Here is a 20,764-nt window from a genome sequence, read left to right on the forward strand (position 1 = left end):
AAAATTGCTTCTTGTCAATTTTCACATACTTCTTGCAGTCATTTGCATTTTAATGGAGAAATAGTTCCATCAGGTTCTTATTTTTAAATAGAGAATTATATTCATGTTAATGCAAAATGTCTTTTTTGTAGTAAAGAGTTGCTGATGAGATCAATACCATTAAAATGGAAAACTTCATTTGGATATGATCTACACCACGAAAGAGAACGAGCAGTAAATCATCTATCCTACCATTCATGATATCCTCCTACTGGCTAGGAAAATTATGTATATACCTATTCCAGAAACTGTGCTGTAGACAAGAAACATTAGGAAGATGAAATCATTGCTTTTAATTTTTTTGACCGTTTCCTTTCTAGTTTTGGACAAACTACTAGGACATTCTGCTGTGTATTTAATTTTAGCATGAATGACTGATGCCATAGTCCTGGATAGGTGTACTTTTTCATGCCTAACACCATTACTGCAGTATATTTTTACTTTACAAGTTACCCTTGAAGACTACTTAAAAGCTATAGCTAGTGCTGAACGCAGCAGTTCTTTCGAATAGCAGAAATTGCTGTAATATATCACAAATTCCTGGCATTGTTCCCCGAAGTGCCTGCCTGATTAGTTACTGATACAGTTCAAGGTGCTGGTTATGATTTAAAAAGCCCTAAATGGGTAAGGATCCACTTATCTGAAAGATTGCCTTTACACCTGTGTCTCAGTACGGATTGGCTGGCCTGTCTTTCTGGTCCAAGAAAGATTGGTAAACCTCCCAGAGCTTAGATCAGGCTCTATTTCTAGGGCTACATTTATTATTCAGACACAGAACTTAATGGCAATATTAAACAATGGTATTCTCCTGCTCTCCCACAGCCTGTCTACCTAGGAGCACTTGCTGTGGGATCTGCTGCCTGTGCACCCTTTTGGGCATTTTTTTGGTCTAAATCTGTCCCAGCCAAGTCAGATAAAGGATAAAGCCCACACCCAGGTCCAAACACATATAGGTCTCTGCATCCAGGGAATGCTCTATGGGATTCAGGTACTGTGATCTCTAGAGAGGCAGAATTACTGTTTCAACCTCTGATAGCACCTTCAGGTTCTTGTTGCTGATCCTGAAGTCAGATGAATCAGACATGTGCCAGGTTTCTAATGCAACTCTTGAACTCATTATGCAGACATTTTAGGAAAGTCAGGAGACATGTCTCTTGAATCAGCTGCCCAATATTTCAGGGGGGAAAAAAAAAAAGGAATACATGACACAGTCATGTCATCAACAGATCAAAGAAAAATATTCTCAGAGAGAAAAAAACCCACACCCTTTGTGTCTTTTCATTATCGTATTTTTCTACCTCAGAATGGCAATGCTGATGATTAAGGCAGGATATCTCCTGTGAGAATGTCCAGATGGAAGATTATCCATGCAAAAATGGTGTTAAAAGCAGAAGAAGTTAAAAAGAAATCAAATTAATATAATGCATATACACACTGTCTCAGAAGTTAAGCAAGATAAGTCAATCTAACCCCAGTTAAAAGAAAGATGAGAAAACAGACAAACAGGAAACCCCAAATTACACTCATAAATGATTTCTATTCTCTGCCTATTGTGGTCAGTGTGGGAAAATCAGCAATAACTGGACAGAAACAAAATTATGACATGCCTAGAAAGCTGCCTTCTCAAGTACCCCATGAACCAGACATTACTAAACTAGTTTTCTACAAATATGTTTAAATACAACAGTTTTGGTGACTGGCCTTTTTTTTTTTTTTTTTTTGGATGCACCACTGTGGATACAAAGGCCTTTTAATGTTAATAGATGTGTTTCAAAAAGTTTATGAAATGGATCAGCTGCTGCCTTTCCCAGACTATGCTGAATGGTGACTGCAGTTTTGATGGTCTCTCTCATCAAAAACTTTCGGCAACTATTTTTCTTTTGTCAAGAAGAGCTACATTGAAAAAAAAAGTTTTAAATTAGTAAATACAATGCAGTTACCTGTCATGTTGCAGTAAACTTTCAAAGGTCCCAGTGCCCCACTGCCATCTGGATCTATCCAGTAGTTATTTGAAGTTTTGCCCAAATGTTTGTATGCTTCGCACGAGAGTTCATAAATAGCTGGAATAAAATAAGATACAGCAATAAGGATTTACAAATCTTGGAACAGAGGATCCATAATGACAATATATTGACATTAGATTCCTTATTATATCAAGAACTGTACCTTTGGCTTAACTTCAATGTCACTGACATTCACAGAAAACAATGTGTTTCCAAAAAATACAGAAGTTATTGAAAAATCTTGAGGCATACAGTTTTAATTACTTTTGCATGTGAAAGTCAGAATGAGAAGCCAATTCCAACAACTTTGAAGAACAAGCAAACAAACAAACAACAAAAAAAACCCCACAAACACTTTCAAGAGTAACTTCAAACCTTTTCTGAAATGGCTTTGGGTCACAACTTTGATAATATACCATGTCTGCAGTTTTATATTAAAAATGGAGGAGCCTTCATTGATCCAATGCTTTTCCCCTCTTCTCCTTTTTTTAAAAATATATTTGAAAGGTTCAAAAAGCTTTGAATTCTCTCAGCAATTTTTGGAATTCTCCTGGTTTTATTACAATTCAGAATAAAATCAAGTTTCAAAACAGTGACATTTCTCACTCTGTAATACTCACCCTCTGCACAGCTCTGCAGTTAATCTATTATGTACCTACATAACAAACTCTGTTCCAGCAGGATCTAGAGTGTTCTCAATATTTATTGAGGAAGTTTAAGTATGATTGACTTAGTTTTTTTTTATTATTATCTTTAATGATTGACTACTCCATACTGCTTTCCATTTAAAGTTGTAAAACTGCTTGTCAGATTGTGTCATGATGAATAGTCCACACATCACAACATAATAAGCATCGTCAAGAGAGATTTTTCTAGTAATCCTCGTATTTTCTTTGAAATGAATGACTTTCATGTAGAGATGTATATTATATATGGATAAGTCACTTTATGCACAGAAAAGGTATATATCATTTTTTTTAAAGAATTTGGGGGTTGGACTAGGCAACCCAAAAAAAACCCAACACAACATTTTTAATAACGTCTAATGCTTCTCTGTTGTCCAAGGATCAGAGAGTACAGCTTTTTTGTTTGGAATCAACCAACAGCTAAAAAAAATTAACTGTTTGTTTAACCAGACTTCATAGCCACTCTACAAATTCAACTAATTTGTTGGCAATTCCTACAAGTGATCTCCTTGCTATGACTGGCCTTATTTCAAGTGTCCATAAGCAAGAGCTGTTCTGCTGGGCTCCAGATAAGTGAGCAACAGATCTCCTTCCCCCCTGCCCCTCTCAAGGCCTCCCACCAACTATCAAGACACAGGAAGGAAAGGGGAGTTGGGGGCAGGGGGGAGATCTCCAATTCTGACTTGCCATGAATGCCAGACAAAGACCATGCACATGTGTGTAAAGAGAATCTCTGTCTATGCCAGAGAAGTAATTTTTCTGGAAAGTTTTACTTATTACAGGGCCGAAGTCAATTTTTTACAAGTGGACACTTCTAATTAAACAGAACTATTCCAAGCTATTTCCCCTCCCTGGTCCCCAAACTAAGGTCAATGGATTCTCTATTAAGGAGACTCTGTGCCTGTTTTCAGACACTTTGTGCTGATTTTCAGTTGAACGGTATTGTTAGGGAATTCAAAACTAGTTTTCTTCTGAAAGATTTTTCTCTACACTCTATCCAAACTGAACCACAAAACACCAACTCCATTAATATGATTGTTATGATACCGAGTAACAAATTTTAATAGGCACATTCAAGAACAAGCAGAGAAGATTACAAATACTATTTACAGTCTCCGAGAAGTTGTGTATTTTTTTCTTTCTGAACAGTTGAAAAACCAAGAGAGCTTTGTAGTATCCAGATCTTTATGAAGGGCCATATGGCTTCTTTCTCCAACATTGCACCTTTGGGAAAGACCAGCTTATGCCATTCCAAGTTCTTTAATGATTTTTCTGAATTGTAGTAGTATCTCTATATATAGTGTTATATAGAAGACAACAAATGAATAACTTGCATTATTTCATCAGATATTCATTTATTCCTAGATACTAAATACTTAACAGAAACTTAAAGGGTCCACATGCATCCTACATACAGGGGTCCACATACCATTTCCTATTTCTCCCATTCCAGAAGAATAGAAGGAAGTAGGTAGTTATTTAACAGTGCAGACCAGGATGCTTTTTAATAAGTTAGCATTTGTGAAGCTTCACCATTTTGTTGAACACTGCACAATGGAAATGAATCTCTAGCTCTTTAAATGAAGACAAGACAGTGGGATGTTCCAAATAAATTCAAGATATGAAAAATGTTTTTATGAGGGTCTGTAGGTTCTTGGCTGACTTTATGTATATGTAGATGCATACCTGAAGACCTTAAAAGTGGGTTGTCAGGAATAAACAAGAAAAGAAAGGGTAGACTGGCACAAAAAACTAACATACCAAAACACCTAACGGCATTATAGGAACAAAATGAAAGGGATAAGTGAAGTATGCATACTGAAAAAATATCTATTAAGAAGCAATAGGAAACAGCATACAATCATGTTCTAATGCATGGAGAGACTCAACGATAGAAAAACACTTTTACGTTGAATTCAGATGGCAAAGAGAAGCCACTAACAAACAGCATGACAAAAAGCAACAAACATCAGGTAGACAAGGCAACTTTGAGGGGGTGGAGAGCAAAACATGATATAAAGATGACAAATGGTCGACAGTTTTTGCTTTTCAACCCAGTGGAATTACAACGCCAAAAACGTGCATTTGTTTTCTTGGTACATGGTCCAAAAACATCATGTGTATTCCTAAAAGGATTCAGAATAGTGCTAAACTTTAAAACCGTTCAAGCCAAGGGCAAAACTCACTGCCCTGCTGTCCAGCCAAGCAATTTCTAGCATAATATGTCCAGGTGCTAAAAAAAATTACCTGTTTTCTTTCCAGGCAGAAGGATTTGGGGGGGCAGAGAAGGGGGAAGAAATGATGGCAGGGGGGAAAAACACACACCACACTGCACCCCCAAAACCTACCAATGGCATTCTCCTTCATATCACAAGACAGACTGCCAGTAAGACATATGAGATGAAAGCCTGGATAGGATAGAACAGTAATCCAAGTTCTGAGGGTCAGGTAAAAAGCACAAATGAACAGAATCAAAAGCAGGAGAATAAGAGCAACAAAATGATGGTATAGTCTTTTTAAAGTTCAGTTACCTGAACAATACAGATCAAACCAAGACCACTAAAACCACTTCAAGCTAAAATTTGAAAGGTCTTGGTTGCGTTCTAATGTGGAGTGAAAAGAAATACCAAAAAGAGTCTCATTTTAATTTCTGGAGTGAAATACCAAGCTGCTTTAACTGTAGGAGTCTGGGCAGAAAATCCAGTCATTTTAATCAGCTCACAAAAGCAACTGCCAGTGCTTTTTGAAGTTCATCATGAACCAGTGTGGGCTTGACCACAGCTTGATGGAAAAAAGTTTCTTTTCCTAGAAAAGTTGCAACAGACTAGCAAAGCAGAACAACAACAACAAGTTGTATCACCACAAAAATTAGCATCATTTTCACTATAGCATTTCTCTATCAGTTCCCTCTTCACTCTTTCCTGAGGAATCGTTTGCTTGAACCCTAGGGAGGTATTGGTGGATGGGGAAGACGATGTTTATTTCCTAGCTTTAGATTTCTCAATTTTAAACAGCTGGGGAGAACCAAATGGTTCAGAAAACCAATTTACAGGAGAGCTTTCTCCAGCTCCCAATTGTTAGCTGAAAGTCAGAAATGGTCAACTCTTCATACATTTCAATTGCTGTTTGCTCACTGAGGGGAGCAGATGTTCTTAATCCTGTTTTCACTTTGACTTGCATAGAAAAATAAAGATCAAAATAGAGTTAGCCAACAGCAGTGCCAGCTGGGAGAGAGATTCTGCTTTGGAAAGTAAAATAACCAAATGACAAGAAGGATTTCACAACTCTGTCACCCTACATGAGGTTCTCCTAGAGCTTCAGAGCTTTGTTTAGCAAACTACAGTTTTCCCAATGCTATGTAAAAGCACAGCTTTCATTTTAGGGCTGACAAATAGCCTCTTTAAGTAGTAAGTTCATTATAAATAGGAGCCCTAGCCTGACAGTCTGCACCATCTGACTCGATGAATATGTTAAAATACTGTAAACGTCTTTCTGTCAGTGAATGCAGCTGCTGCAGGGGATAAACTCCCTTAAAGCACTATTAATATAGCAGTTAAGTCTCCTTGGCTTTACAGCAGCATAAGGAAGGTACAGATCCATATAAATTGATGAAGTGAAATGACAGGAAAAGTGACAAAAGCAGGAAATGCATCAGATGCACAAAGTTTAGCTAGATCTCTCCATGACTTTAATCTTCCCAGAAAAATCCAAGCACCTCCCTGACCATTTAGTTTCAGTATTTATGTCCTTCAAGTTGCTATGAAGTCTTGAGCCCCTTGAAAGGGGACAGAAAACAAACAGGTAAGAAAGGGGGAAAGAAACAACTTATCTGAGAAACAGGAGAATAGTGAAATGGCATATCTGCAGTCACAGAAATTAGCCCTAGTTGCAAATTCTTTTCAACTCAATATACTATAGCTAGAATTGTTGAGCTAAATTGTCTTTTACAGTCTTAGTTGCATCATTTCTCCAGAAATGAAGTACCAGAAAAATAGGAAATGGGAGTTAAGGTTCAGAAAATACTGAGATTATTCCTGATAACCTAAAAACTCCACAATGTTTCAGCACTGTTCATAGAAACCAATTTTTATTTTTTTGCATTCAATAAAGTACTTCTCTATTCCATTATTTTCAGTTAGGACACTGAAAATTCTCAAAATACCCAAGTTACCATTACTACCTAAATATTAACCTCATATGTCCTGAGCCTTTTCAGGGATTTCTTAAAATGCATGCTTTTAAATTATAACATTCACAAAGTTGTTATCTCGTTAGCAGTCACAGACAAATCTTTGATAATAATTGTAATTATGCTTCTGCAGTGTGGTAGTAAAGAGATAAGTATCCTGCATTGTAATATTTAAGAATTTTTGAAGCCAAACTTGCATATTAATTACTGCACTATAGCAAGATTGCAACGACATCTTCCCCAAGATGGGCCATTGTATTAAAAGAGCCCCACCACCACCTCTGCTACAAGTGTTTTCCCCAGTCACTGCTATCAAGCAACCGTCATATACTTCTGGAGTTCATAACGAAAAACTGTTTTGCTTGTCCACATATACTATGAACTCCTTGAGTTTATTTTGAAGAAAGGAATGAGTTCCATTTGTTGCTTTATTACAATATATATTCAGAAGATCAACTGCAAAACTGAAAACACAAATGCTTAAAAAAAATAAACATGTATATACACTGTTAGTTTCTGCTCAGTTAGCAGAACCTTCTCTCTGTTCAGTACCACAATAACAAATCTATCCCACCCATATTCATCCCAAAGCTATACTGGTGGAGAAATTGCATCAGAGACTTTTTATTGTAGGTTAAGTGAACCAGAAGTCTCACCAGGGCTCAAAGCAAGTTACATACTGGAAAAAAAAACCTCTTCCAAGTCCCAGATATGTAGTCTGACATTAATGCACTACTCATGAGATAACCTTCGCCTTAAGAAGGCATGAAGCTGAAAGCTGCCAGTTTGCTCTGCTACTTCATTTTTAATAGAAAATAGAAAACAAACAAAAAAACCCCCAGCATCCAAGCAGCAGTATTTCTATGTTATTATTCCACAGGAGAATCACTGCAATGGTCTGACACAAACCTTACGCCCATTGTTGTTTAAAGTTTGGATATGAAAATACCGTAATTTGGAACTCCATCCTTATAATCCTTAACAAGCAAAAAGTCAAATAAATTCCAAAATTCTGTTTCCAGTTATAGTCAAATTAGAATGAGTACACAAGTGTTGTTAGAGTCTGCCAAAAACACAAGCGTCAACATGTATTTTACTTTTATATATTTTAAAAGTAAAACACCCTTCTTGGATATGATAATGAGATGGAAGTATTGCTCAAAGAAATTCATACTGTATCAATGTATACTCCCAAGGTAATACAATAAAACTGCTATGATGGGCAATTTTGTATCCAAGCTGATAATGTTTGTTATGTTTTTAATTCAATTTCTTTTAATGTCACTACTGTTTTTAAACAAGGACTACTGCAAATGGAAATAGAAATTTAGTAAAACATAGTCATACATATATTTAACAAGTGAGTATATTCTTGGTATGTAAATCCTTCCATAGTTTCCCATGTGCATGTACGCATACATACTCCTTGCCAGATGAGTCTTCTCAAACACACACACACAAAAGCTGAAAATTTAACTAGACCGAGAAAGTTTAACTAGATTGAGACTTTACTCATTAACAGACCAGTAACTTAATATGATCTTAATTATCTTGAGCTTGAAATGGTTTCAGAAGCAGCTTTTGTCAAGCTACCAAGTGATAATGATGCCCTTCCTTATCAGTTGCTGGTGGCAAAGCAGATGTGATTGCAAATTGCTGTTGAACATTGTCAAGTCCCCCTGATTCCACCCTTTCGGGCTGTGGGTTTACAGAAGCTCTAAACACCCTCAGGTATGAGGGCTGAAATCTAAACTAAACTGCAAGTCAAAAACTAAAGAGAATAGGGATGGAAGGAAACCATCAGCACTGTGATTTGAGATGCATGTGCAGTTCTTCATGTTGCAGCCCAATTCAGCACACCAACTTATTTGTCCCAAGTGTAGGCGCATTCACTTAAAAAGAGCACCAGAACCTTAAAAACCCAAAACAAAAAAATCTGCATAGAGGATTCTAAGGTAACTGAGGCTTCTGCTTTTGGATTGTCTTGCAATTTTTGTTTACTAATCATTTTAATTTATAAATATTAAAAGAGTGTGTTCCTGCATGCAGCTAAAAACCCCTTTTCAAAAAATTTTAAAGGATTTTTAAATCCAGCAAGAATAGTTGCTCAAATATCCCCTCTCCACAAACAAAAAGGGGGAACAATAATAATAAAAAAATATAAACCATCCTGGAGCACCACCAATAGCTCTTCAAACTAAACTTCAATGGACTTTGAGATGGCAATCTCTGCATGATAAGAAGGAAGATTTCAGCCAGGAGCAACTCACTGCAAGCCAAACAGCCAAATTTCAGGTACTGACAGCTCAGATGACCTCACAGAATGCAGTTGCCATAATGAGTCAAAGAATAGGAAGAAGCATTTTAAATAAGCGATAAGCCTCTAATATATATGCTATACAAGTCTTCAAAGTTTATCACCTAACACTCAGAATCAAGGAGGCAGACAGCTGGACACACTTGTTTTGTGTTCACTGTGACGCACACTGGAGCAGGAAAGTACAAGCACACCACACTAGCTGCAACACCAAGGTGCCAAGCCCAGCTGACACACACTTAGAAGAGGCGCCTGAACATGTCGGTAACTGCAGCAAGGCCCATATGCAGGAAGAAAACTGACAGCTTCTAGAGGAGTGGCAGGCAGAAGGCAGCATTGCAGTCCGGTTTTATGCACATCTTAAATGAAAGATGTGCATAAAAGATTCACTTGGATATTTAAAGTTCTTATGGGGAAAGAACAGATGTTTTCGTTTTTTGAAAGTGCATTTACTGCAATCCTAAATTTTCTAAAGAAATACAACAATTTGCTAGATTCTGTTACAGCCAAATGACTTGCATTCAGGGAAAGCCAGGAAATAAGGAAGGGTCCAAATATGACATGCATTTGTCAATGCAGTATCACTGGTGTATTAACAACAACACAAATCAGAAAGCCTACATTTCTTGGCTTAACATGCAACTGAAAATTTGAGGAAACTAAAACCTGTCAAGCCCCTGTGAATAATACGTACAATCTGTTTCCTCATGGTGTACCCACGAGAATATTTTCTTCCCAATTTTAAAGAGACATTACTAGACATAAACAGCCACTTTTAGCAAAAATGCAATTATCACATATAAATGCAATTGGAAATTTTCACTTTAAATAAGAGAACTTGAGAAGACTGCAAGGCACTGTAAAGAAGTCCCCCAGAGCATGGCACATGACCATTAGTATATGTTGTATGTCTGTCAGCTACCTTAGCCAATCATTTTTACAGTTTTATTAAAACTAAGACTTGTAGATTCCCAGCCACGACTATGTTACCACCACAGCCAGAAGCTGAATCAAGGTATTTCAGTCCAAAAAGCACAAGCAAGCACAACTCCTGGCATCTCCAAACACTTTTAGCTTGAAATGAAGGTGTGATTTCATTCCCTGTGATACAATCATTGTGGGGGCCCTTGCTTAGCTCTCGCTGTTGGCCAGTTCAAATACACAAGTTCTGAGAGTTCAGAACTACTTCTTTGCATTGTGGCCACATGAGATTAATAAGAGCCTATAACACAGGCTCAGTTGCAGGAATTTTTTTGTTTGTTTTTACAAAACACACAGCAGTTCAACAGCAAGATGATTTAAGAAGCCTTAAGGGCTTAGTTCTGCCATCACATCAAACAAGTACTACCTCATTCTACAAGACGGTCCAGGAAAAGGTGTTCAACCAGGTCCAAGTTATTTTTGGAGCAATGAATGCCAAGGGAAAAAGAAAAGTGTAACATTTTTCTCCTAATTGTAAGTAATTTAACAGCAGAATCATGTGGCTGGGAGGAACCTCAAAGATCATCTAATCCACCTGAGTCCCCAAACAAGCTCAATTACACCCAAGTATCATTCCTGACATTTTCCAGTTCAAAATCTCCCCTAACATAAATCCCACAGCCTCCTGAAAAAGCCTGCTCCAGGGCTCCCCCAGCCCTACCACATCCGTGTTCCTCCCTTTCTTTCTCCCCAGACTAATTGCTCTGCAGAAATTTGAACTCATCATTTTTCATTCTACCCACGATGGATTTGGAGAACAGCTTACTCTCCTCCTTGCAGCAATCTTGTCTATTTGCAGACACGCATCTCTCCTCTTCTTTAGGCTAAACAATCCAGGTTTGTCAGTCTTGGCCATTGGTCACGTTTTCTAGGTGACATAATTTTTGCTGCTCTAGTCTGGACTCTCCAATTTTTTCCAAGTACAACATACAAAAACGAACATCACCCCACAAAGCAGGATTAACTAATTTGCACATCCTACAAGTTACACTTTTTATTTATCAGAATTGTATTTTCCCTTTCTACATTTGTAGTGGACTACAAGTTAAATAAGTCAGCAATAACTGTAAAGTCCACTTCCACAGTCCATTTCTGATTTTTTTTTCCCTCCCCTGCAGTGGATTGGGATGGTAAACCAAGAGGAAGAATTACCATGATTATGTTTGGACTCGTATACATTTCTGGCCAGGCTGTATTGGCTGTCATACAGCTATAACCTTCCATCAGCAAATCTCCTTTGTGACTGAGCACCAGCAATCCTCCCACTGCCACTGATCGAAGCTGCTGCATTCTCAAAGCTTGGGAGCTATGGATTGTCTCCCTCCCAGCTGCTATACAGGCCTCGCCTTCTCCCTCTCCTTCCTACTGTGAGCTAATGAACTTATAAAGGATTCTTATTATTAGTGCAATATTCAAATATGCCTCTAGAAACAGAAAGGAAATTAAAATAGAGAAAAGTAAAAATAATAAGATGCGTGGAAATTTGCCAAATTTGTGTCAAGTGGACTCTAGGCTCATTTATGTCAGTGATAAACAAGACAATTACTATTGTGGTAACAAAGGAAAGAAAGTAGGGGGGTTGCCATTAGGATGATGAATAGAGCATGTGTTTCCTTGCCACTGGGATAATGAAGAAGATTACTGCTACAGGGGTGAAAACTGTAGTTTGAGTTACCACACAGTAGTGCAACCCAGGAATTTTCTGTGAATACAGAATAAAAACATCCCATCTATGGAAAAAACAAAGGTGCTTCTGTTTCTCCGCCAATCTGATTTTTTTGGGGGGGGGGGGGAGAAGGGGGGAAGAAAAATGAATTTAAGAAACCAAGTCTTATCAAAGATGAAATTTTAAACAACAAATTTAGCAGTGATTCTAAGTTAGAAGCCATAGATTAGGCAATTAGCATCCTTGTTACAGTGTCAGCCTACAGACATCACACCAGAGAAATCTAATTAGACACCAATTTTTAACAAGGTGCTTTTGAGAATTAAGTCATTCAAGGATACACAAACATTTTTTAAAATTGCATTCTAATATGTTTCTTTATGGCTGAAATAAACACTATTCAAGATGAAAACATTTCGATGGAAGAACTGCAAGTCATTCCAAACATCTCCATGTAAGGCGCACTGTAATTTTAAAGCTGGATAGTCCACCACATTCGCATAGCTGTAAAGCGTAACTAGCATTGCTATCCACATAGATTCACAGACACTAAATAATGCATTTTCTAGAGGAGCTGAGCACTTATTTCCACCTATAGAAAAGAACTAAAACATTACAAAAACAAATATTCTTCTCAACATTTACATTATTTTAATCAAAATGTTCTCTAACAACATAATAATTTGCAAACAATGTATCATCTTCTCATTTCAATTAGTCACTAAGTAACTTGTAGTAGAACTCAACTTTTTTAACCAACTTAAATACCTCAGCAGAAATATCTGCCTCATGTTCCTTTTTTCATATTTTCTGTCCACTACATTCAAGTGGGAATGACTGTATCCTGGCAGCTTACTGGGAATCATTTTCACATCTCATTCAAGTAATGGATGAGCTGTGAAGTTAGTATCATGTTAGATGGGTACCTTGGAGGTTGCGTTGGCTGGCACACTCTCTCTCTTTCACCAAGATCACTGCATTTATTTAGAATGTTTGAGGGGAAAAGGAATATATGGAAAGTATACAGTATACGCATTTCAAATAGCATGCTAGGTCAGAATAGGGGATTTATCTCTTGTAAACATTTCCCCTTTCATTTATTGTTACCATTAAATTTCTTACTAAGCCCTGAATCTGCAGGCTGTACTCAGCTACGCTACAACAGAAAACATCTCCCTTCTCTGTGATCAGTAACATTCTGCCTGATAAGTAGCTCAAGTGATCAGGAACTGGGTGAAGTTCCCAGCTTCCATGCAATGGAGCTTTTAATCTATAGAATGCATTTCATAATCATCAAACTGCTGGAAGAAAGAAAATACAAAGAACAGGTGAAGAAAAAAAAAGCAGATTAGAAAAAAACTAAAAAGGAGGAAACAAACTGCTGTAGTTGATAGACAGCCACAAAGAAATTCAGAAACATGGAAATGCGAAGAACAAAAATGAATTTGAAAAGGAGAAGCACAGTTAAGAATTTCAGAAATACATAATGCATGGTAACAGATAAGCCTGCATAGCTCAGCCTGAGCATGAAGTATAGAGTGATTTCTGTAGTGTCTTAAGTAGCTGTGGCAGATGTCTTCAAAAAAAAAAAAAGTGTGAAATTGCACGTTATGTTTTCTTGATGTTTTACAACATATATTAGCTCCTTCTGAACCTAAAAATGCTAGGCATATTGAAAACATGCCCATATAAAACAGAGTAACCACAGCTACAAAAGATATTTAATCTAAACTCTCCTAGACAAGTGATTAGGGAAATTAATATGGAAGTGATAAATGAGTTAATGTAACAGCTACATAGGAACACAAGTGCTTAAAAATTTGCAATAAGATTCAAAGAAAGAATTTGGTTCCAGTAAAATAAATGAGTAGTATTAGACAAGCAGTACAGCTGACCCTTCTACTGAGAAAACAGAGAACTACAGTCAAGCCAATTGTCTAAGTCAACACATTTAAGTACTTCTACTAATATCAGCACAAACTGTATTTAGGAAACACTAGCGTATTCCATGTTTTAGTAATGTTAGCTAAAAGCAAATATACCTAAAGGATTCCCCAGACCTCACCAAAATATCTGAGGAGTTCTACTGCTTTCCGCCTGTCATTCCACCATTACTTCTGCCAAAAGACTTCTCTAAACAGGAAAGTTATAGCTGTCTAAGCTAAGGTGAAATATTAAGGTGACACTTATGGAGCATGACTGATACCAAACCCCACCTACTCCTGCTAATTTATTTTGGCCCTACTCCCGCTTTGTCTCCCATTTAAATTATGGCATATTGGGAAGGAGTTTAAAATAATAATAATAAAAAAAACACCACACAAATTGCCAAAACCACCACAGCTCTTGCCCCGACTGAGAAGGGTCCACATGGATGCTTAATCACTGAGGAAGACATGTAGAACTGCCAAAAGTTTCCACTGTAAACAAGCTTGAGTATACTGGAAAAATGAATACAATGAATGGTTTAAAAGTCCCCATAAACAAAAAAACAAGTTGTGTCAAAAAGCCCAACGCATTTAGAACATATATTGTATGCATAGAGTAATTATTTTCTATGCTTATTTACTACTGGAGCCACACATTACTATTATAAAGATAAGTGCTGTCATACTAATAATTAAGGTAAATTATAGCATACAAAGCACAAGAAGTATCTTAGGGTTTCACACCACTTAATCTAAAATGTCTATTTACACCATGTGAACCACATGAAACACCATTAATATACAACAAAAGAGCTAGGAAACTGAGCTGCCATGTTATGGAGCTAAAAGCACATGTCACACCTACACAGCTCAGGAAGGCATGCAAGTAACATTAAAAACACATAGGATAGCTAAGAGTGTTTTTAGATGGGGTATGGAAGGTCTCATTTACTCCCCAAGAAGGTTGTTGTGGACTGAAAGGGTGCCAAAGAAGAGTTGTCCTGTCGTGGCATTAAACAAAGCACACTAAAAACCACTGTCTTGGAGATGATGGTGTTGTAGGTTCCCCAAGGAAGGTAATACAGAGGGCAGACTAGAGAAAGATGGCTTATGTTCTGCTAAATATCTGTTTTCCCTGCCATGTATAGTAATACCTAGTCCCTTTGGGCCTCCTTATTCTAGAGCTTCCAGCATGAGCTCTGCCACAAACAGCCCTTTCCCACTCACCTCCTACACAATATCCCTGCTACCGTTAGGTTGACCATGATTGGGAACATTTTGGTGTCCCACACAAAGTTAGCCCTTGCTTCCTCTCAAAGTTGTCTGTTCATTGCTGCGTTGCAGGATTCTCCTGGCCAATAACAACAATAAAAGCTTCAGCACAAGTAAACTTTAATGTTAACACTTGGATATAATATTGCCCTTCCAACCTCCGGAAGCAGCAGAATCTACCCAGACAAGTTAGGAAAGAAAGGGCAGTCTTCTCTGAAATGCTCATATAATCCAACTGCTTCTTTTCAGAAGGGGGGGGAGGGGGGGTGACTTTTAGAAGAAGGTAATATATAGATTTTGGGGCAAAAACATAGATTAATTCTTGTCCAGTTCTTTAGCTCATCCCAAAATTAATAAATTCATGAATATTTGTAGTACTGTTTCACCTCATAAGCAAACTAAGTCTCCAATTATTGCTTGTCTGGCATAAATTACACTTAAGTTGGGGATAGAAAAAAAATTAAACAAAGACATTAATGCCCAAGCTTCTAATTATGAACATGAACTTAAGTTCATGTGCAATGACTCTCCTCTTCTTCTTCAAGTTAAACATCATACATATTTCATTACATCCTTAGCATGTCATACCTCTCATACAATGCAAATGTCATTTCAGATAAATTGTGAATACACATTTTATCTATCAAATTCGGCACAAAGTACACATAACAGACTGCTATACCTCCACTTCACCTATTTTCCTTTTTTCTTCCTTTTGTTAGCACCAATTCCTATTAGACTGTTACATCAATTCAAAAAAAATTTGAAAAGACCTTTTTCACACCCTCTTGTTATTGTTTGTGCCCCATTTTTGTCTTTTACCTCAGCTTATTCCCCTCCTTCCTATGCTGTTCTGTATAATATAAAAGTAGAGATGGAAGGGAAATACTAATACTACTATTCCAGATGAGGTTCCTCTCCCTCCTTTTTTCCTTTTGATGAATTTCCACATTTTGTCCTTCCTTTTAATTCTTTTTGCCTTTGCTCTCCATTTTCTTTCACAAATGCACTTTTCACAGCTGAAACCATGAGAAAAAACTACTAGATGTGAGTCTCATTAAAAGAGAAAACCCAAACAAAACATGTCAACAAAAGTTAGTCATTTTAAAAGTGGCAGACGGAATGCAGATTGATTCAACTCTTCATTTTCACCCCTGCCCCCCTCCACACAGAGGGAAAGAGCAAGGAATCAAATAACAGATTTTGTGACTTAATGAGAGTAAGCTCCAAACTTCAGTGAGAAGATGCCCTCTTACCAAACTGGCAACCAGACCCCAGGAGAAATGACCAGCCCTTCCTCTGGTCAGCAGAGGTCCAGGGCATTAGCCCCTGCCTTTGCTTGTTGGGCACAAAGCATAACCAACCCCTGCACAACACTGTTCTGTTACCAGGCAAGAAACTACTAAGCTACCTCAAGGGATCAGCTCTAATGAAGCTAACAGTACCTCATAGGAGAGGTCTGCTTAAGAGTAATCACTGGGGCTCTATCCCAAGTTGCTCATTGCAGAAGATGGGCTCAGTTGCCTGTTCCCCACCCTAGATGTAAGCCTGAATTGGTCTATATAGTTTTTGCATTTTCCAGGCTACGTTCCAGAAGAGGTGACGGGCTCCTGCTAAAGGCAGCATAGAATTTCTCCAACACCTTGGGGTGGTCAACAGTCTCATACTCAGGGGTGGGCAAAGAGGTGATTGCTTAGGATAACCTACAGGCAAAAGCAAAGATTTTGCAAAGTCCTTGTTATGCCCCTCTTCTCCAGTCACATGTACAGGGAGCAGCACAAAGGTCTTCAGGAGTTTGCTTTTCCTATTGTACTTCTATCTGCAATAGAAATATCTTATATATTCATATAGCCAGATCACACAAAAACACCACGTGTATAAGGCAGTAACTGGAGGCAGCCGACATTTTTTGAAAGATCACCTCCCTTCCAGTAAAAATTGGGAGTTTTTACAGGAGGGGGGAAGAGTACTCATTTCCTAATTTTCTTGAATAATTTGCTTTTTGAAAATAGGTTCATTAGTTCATTAAACATTAGCTCACCCACATTTAACATGTTTCCAGTTTGGTAAATGATAAATGAGGGTCCGATTTAATATTGATCAACTGTTTTCATTAAACTTTTAGAATGAAAAGGGATCAAAAAAATTTTTTTTGCAAGCTTTCTTCTCATTTTTTTTTCCAAATAGCTCTTCTGCTTTTAATGTTTTCATAAGTCTAAAAGCACTTACAAAGAGCATCATTATTCCCACTGTAAAAATAAGAAAAAAAAAAAAAGAAATTACTTGCCCAGAAATTACATCACTGGGAAATGCTAACACAAAGGACTGAATCTAAGTATGCTAACTCTCATTCCACAGTCCTATCAGATTGAACTTACTGCCTCCCACATATGGCAAAATTTATTAAAATGAAGAATTTATCAAATCATTCTACACTTAGTTCATAAGTATACAGCAAATCATTCTACAGTTAGTTCATAAGTATACAGGAAGGGTACAAAAGCTAAATAATAATGTTTGGTTAGCTGTTGGTACATACTGCCCTTTTAATGGCAACCATCATTTCAAAAAAAGTTTTCTTCTCCTATTTTGAATTTTAAGATCCCTTTGGGGGGGGGGGGGGAAGCTACATGCAGAGATAAAAACCTCTGCAGACATGTCTTTAGTAGAAGTTCTCAATATTTAGACCGCTGACATATCTTTACAGTTGATCTTTGCATTAACTTCATTCTCTCACATGACTGAGAAAGCCAGAATTACAGAGCAACTTCAAAATGTATTCTTTATAATGGCTGCCAGTGGGATTTTAATATCAGCACCTTAATGCTTTTTTCAATTAGAGTGTTTTAACAGTGAAGCAAGCAATAACCTAGATTGTTTTAATGGAAAAGTTTAAGAAAAAGCTAATTAATTTTGAAGTCTTTACATACAGCATCCTCTTTAAGGCTATGATTAATTCTGACTATGATTTTACAGCATACAGGAGTTGTTTTAAAGTTATCTATTCGTAATTACACATTCTCTTTTAAATGTCCCCTGAAAATAATATTTGTTTGTGCATTCTGCATGACAACAGAACACAGGTTATAGCTGCCTGCAAGAAGCACGCTCATTAATAGCTCCACTTCCCCAGACAGGGGCCACAATTCTGGCATGTTGTTTGCTTAGATTTAAATTAGGTCACTAAGTTAAGGGATTGTGAAAGTACTGCAAACTAAACACTGGCTTCAGACTCTTATTGAACTGGATCCCAAATGTATTTCTCCTGCCTAATAGGAATTTTGCTTAAAAACTCATGACACATGATTCTATTTTAGAGCAACGTATAAACAGCCCAACTGTACAGCCAGTTAGAAGCCAAAGCCCAGCTTCAGCCATCGCTCTCTCTTGCACCTTATCTGGTAGGGAGGCTCAGTCACTTTCAGTTCACTTCTTAATTCCAACATGATTACTGCTCATTGACTATTCATATTCTACTTTGCATCCTAGTGTTCATTTTTTTAGCTTAACCTTCACCAAGTAGTACTGGTCCTATTGCTCATTTTGAAACTGCAGCCTTCTCTGTCTCAAACACTGATTCCATTTGCTTACAATAAAAATGCAAGTTGCTTCAAATTTACTACACATTCTGCATTTCATATCTACCTGGTGCCAAGCAGTTCTCAGTTCAGCAGACAATAAATTTGTAGCAGCCAACAAACTAACTCCAGCTTACAGCAGTCAAACTAAGAACACACCAATTTTTAAAAATAAACACTGGAACACAAAACAGGAAAAACACAATGACCCCCTTGCCTCCAAACTAAAAAACATTAATAGAGCACAAAGCTTTTCTTTTCCAAGTTTTGCAAATACTGGTCAACAATACAGCCACATGGGGCTTAGGTATGTTTTATGTGAAAAACTATGTGAAAATCTAGACTAAACCACCCCCCACCCCTCCCCAAACTAAAAAGTACATTCAAATAAATAAGAGATATTAGAAATAACCAGTAATAATGGTCTGCATCCCAAGAAGAGCAAGAAATGCAATATGTTAAATCCCTTAAAAGCCTTATAGTAAATATTAAGAAATGAATGCACATAGACTATTATAAACTAGAATGACATTTCCTCTGAAAAGCTTTATTAGAAGAGAGACCAGTCTCTTCAGGAAGCTAGCATATTGATTGTATGATCCTTTTAATAAAGTCTTATAAACAAAAGTATAATTTCTTTATAGAAGAGCTCCAAGAACTGCTATTTTCAACATTAAGGAGATGAAAACCCTAAAAATGAAGTTTCACAGAGAACACACCAAACTTACACATAGCATCTGGTCAGTTCAGACACAGGGTGTGGGAAAGGAGAAGACAAGACAATATTGATGCCAACACTGCAAGCTGAGAATGAGTCACTTGTTGGAAGTGCTTTCTCAAAGGATGCTAAAAGCAGAAAAGACAAAAGCCTCTTTCTAGAGAATCAAGGGATTCAAGCTCATGTTTTTCCTTATTCCTCTAGGATCAGCATGCTCAGACACACATACACACACTGCTGAGCTTCAGCACAGCATTATTTACCTCCTAGCATCTACTTTCCTTATCCCAGGTCACAAAAGCAGAGTCTTAAACTAGGAGTCCTCAAGGACCAACTCAAAAACCCGCAGCCCCTCTTCTTACAGCACCCAGCACAAAGCTTCCTCTGCAGGAACAGAAGCAGAGGAGCCACTCACCTGTTGGCAGTTGTTCCCCCAACTCCCAGTAGTAAGTGCATAAACATTTTCCACATTTGCAACCTTCCCCAAACCAGCACCTCCCTCAAAGCTATTCTTCTCACTACTGCAAACTTACTTTCCTCCACTGGCAACTAACTCCAGAGCTAATGGAACTCCCACAGAGCTCACCATCCCCACATGCACACCCACAGCAGCTGTGCTCCATCACCACAGCTGAGGCAGATCACCTCAGGCACCTGGGCCAGAGGGTAGGAGCAGCTCCAACCTTCCCCTTCTGCAAGCACCTCCTTCCTCTTTTTAAAACCCAGCTGCTGGGATTTCCAGCAGCTACCCTGAGTCTCCAGCTTATTTTTCTCATTCCTCCTTTCAAGCAATTCAAGCAATCTGTCTGCCATGAAAAGGGTTAAGGGGCCTTGCAAAGCAGCCTCCCATGCCTTAAAAAGCCAGCTTTTTGTTACAGGGTGCAGTCCAGAACTGTGCTTATTCTTCAGGTGTAGGCCAGGTTACAGTCTACCAGGGTTGTTACTGGGATTTCAGTGTAAGGCTTGGATGGCAGTCCTGTGTTAATCGTTCAATTAAATGAAGAGCTGAACCTGTGCTGAATCTTACTAAAATCAGGTGCTTCCATATACATGGGTCTGTTGAAGGACTCTGGTAAGAAAGCAGAGATGATGCTTTCTGCAGAAGGCCCAATTTTGCCTCTCTGAGATTTGTTCACTCAAGATGCCACTGACTAAAACATCAAGTTTCACCAGTGAATGTTCAGAAATGTCAAGGTGATAGTTTGCCACTGCTCTGCACACACATTTCCACTGGAGAAATGAGAGGTAGTCAGTTTTGTGACAAGTCTTCTCAAAATATAGGACATTTCTGATTAGGCTGTATCTTCCATCTGAAATGAATTAACAGACAGAGCTCTTCCTGTCTTTGGAAAAAGTATTATTTCACAAGGAAGTCTTCCAGAAGACA

General features: G+C 37.8%; 1 protein-coding gene across 1 annotated transcript in view; it reads right to left on the minus strand.

Moving 5' to 3' along the window:
• Positions 1–20,764, minus strand: part of CNTNAP2 (contactin associated protein 2) — a 1,164,397-nt gene that overhangs the window by 372,723 nt on the left and 770,910 nt on the right. The window contains exon 12 of the mRNA XM_013955738.2: positions 1,980–2,099. Within this exon, the coding sequence (XP_013811192.2) occupies positions 1,980–2,099 (120 nt within the window). The remainder of the gene's footprint in view (positions 1–1,979; positions 2,100–20,764) is intronic.

Source organism: Apteryx mantelli, chromosome 2 (genome assembly GCF_036417845.1).
Source record: "Apteryx mantelli isolate bAptMan1 chromosome 2, bAptMan1.hap1, whole genome shotgun sequence".
NCBI lineage: Eukaryota > Metazoa > Chordata > Aves > Apterygiformes > Apterygidae > Apteryx > Apteryx mantelli.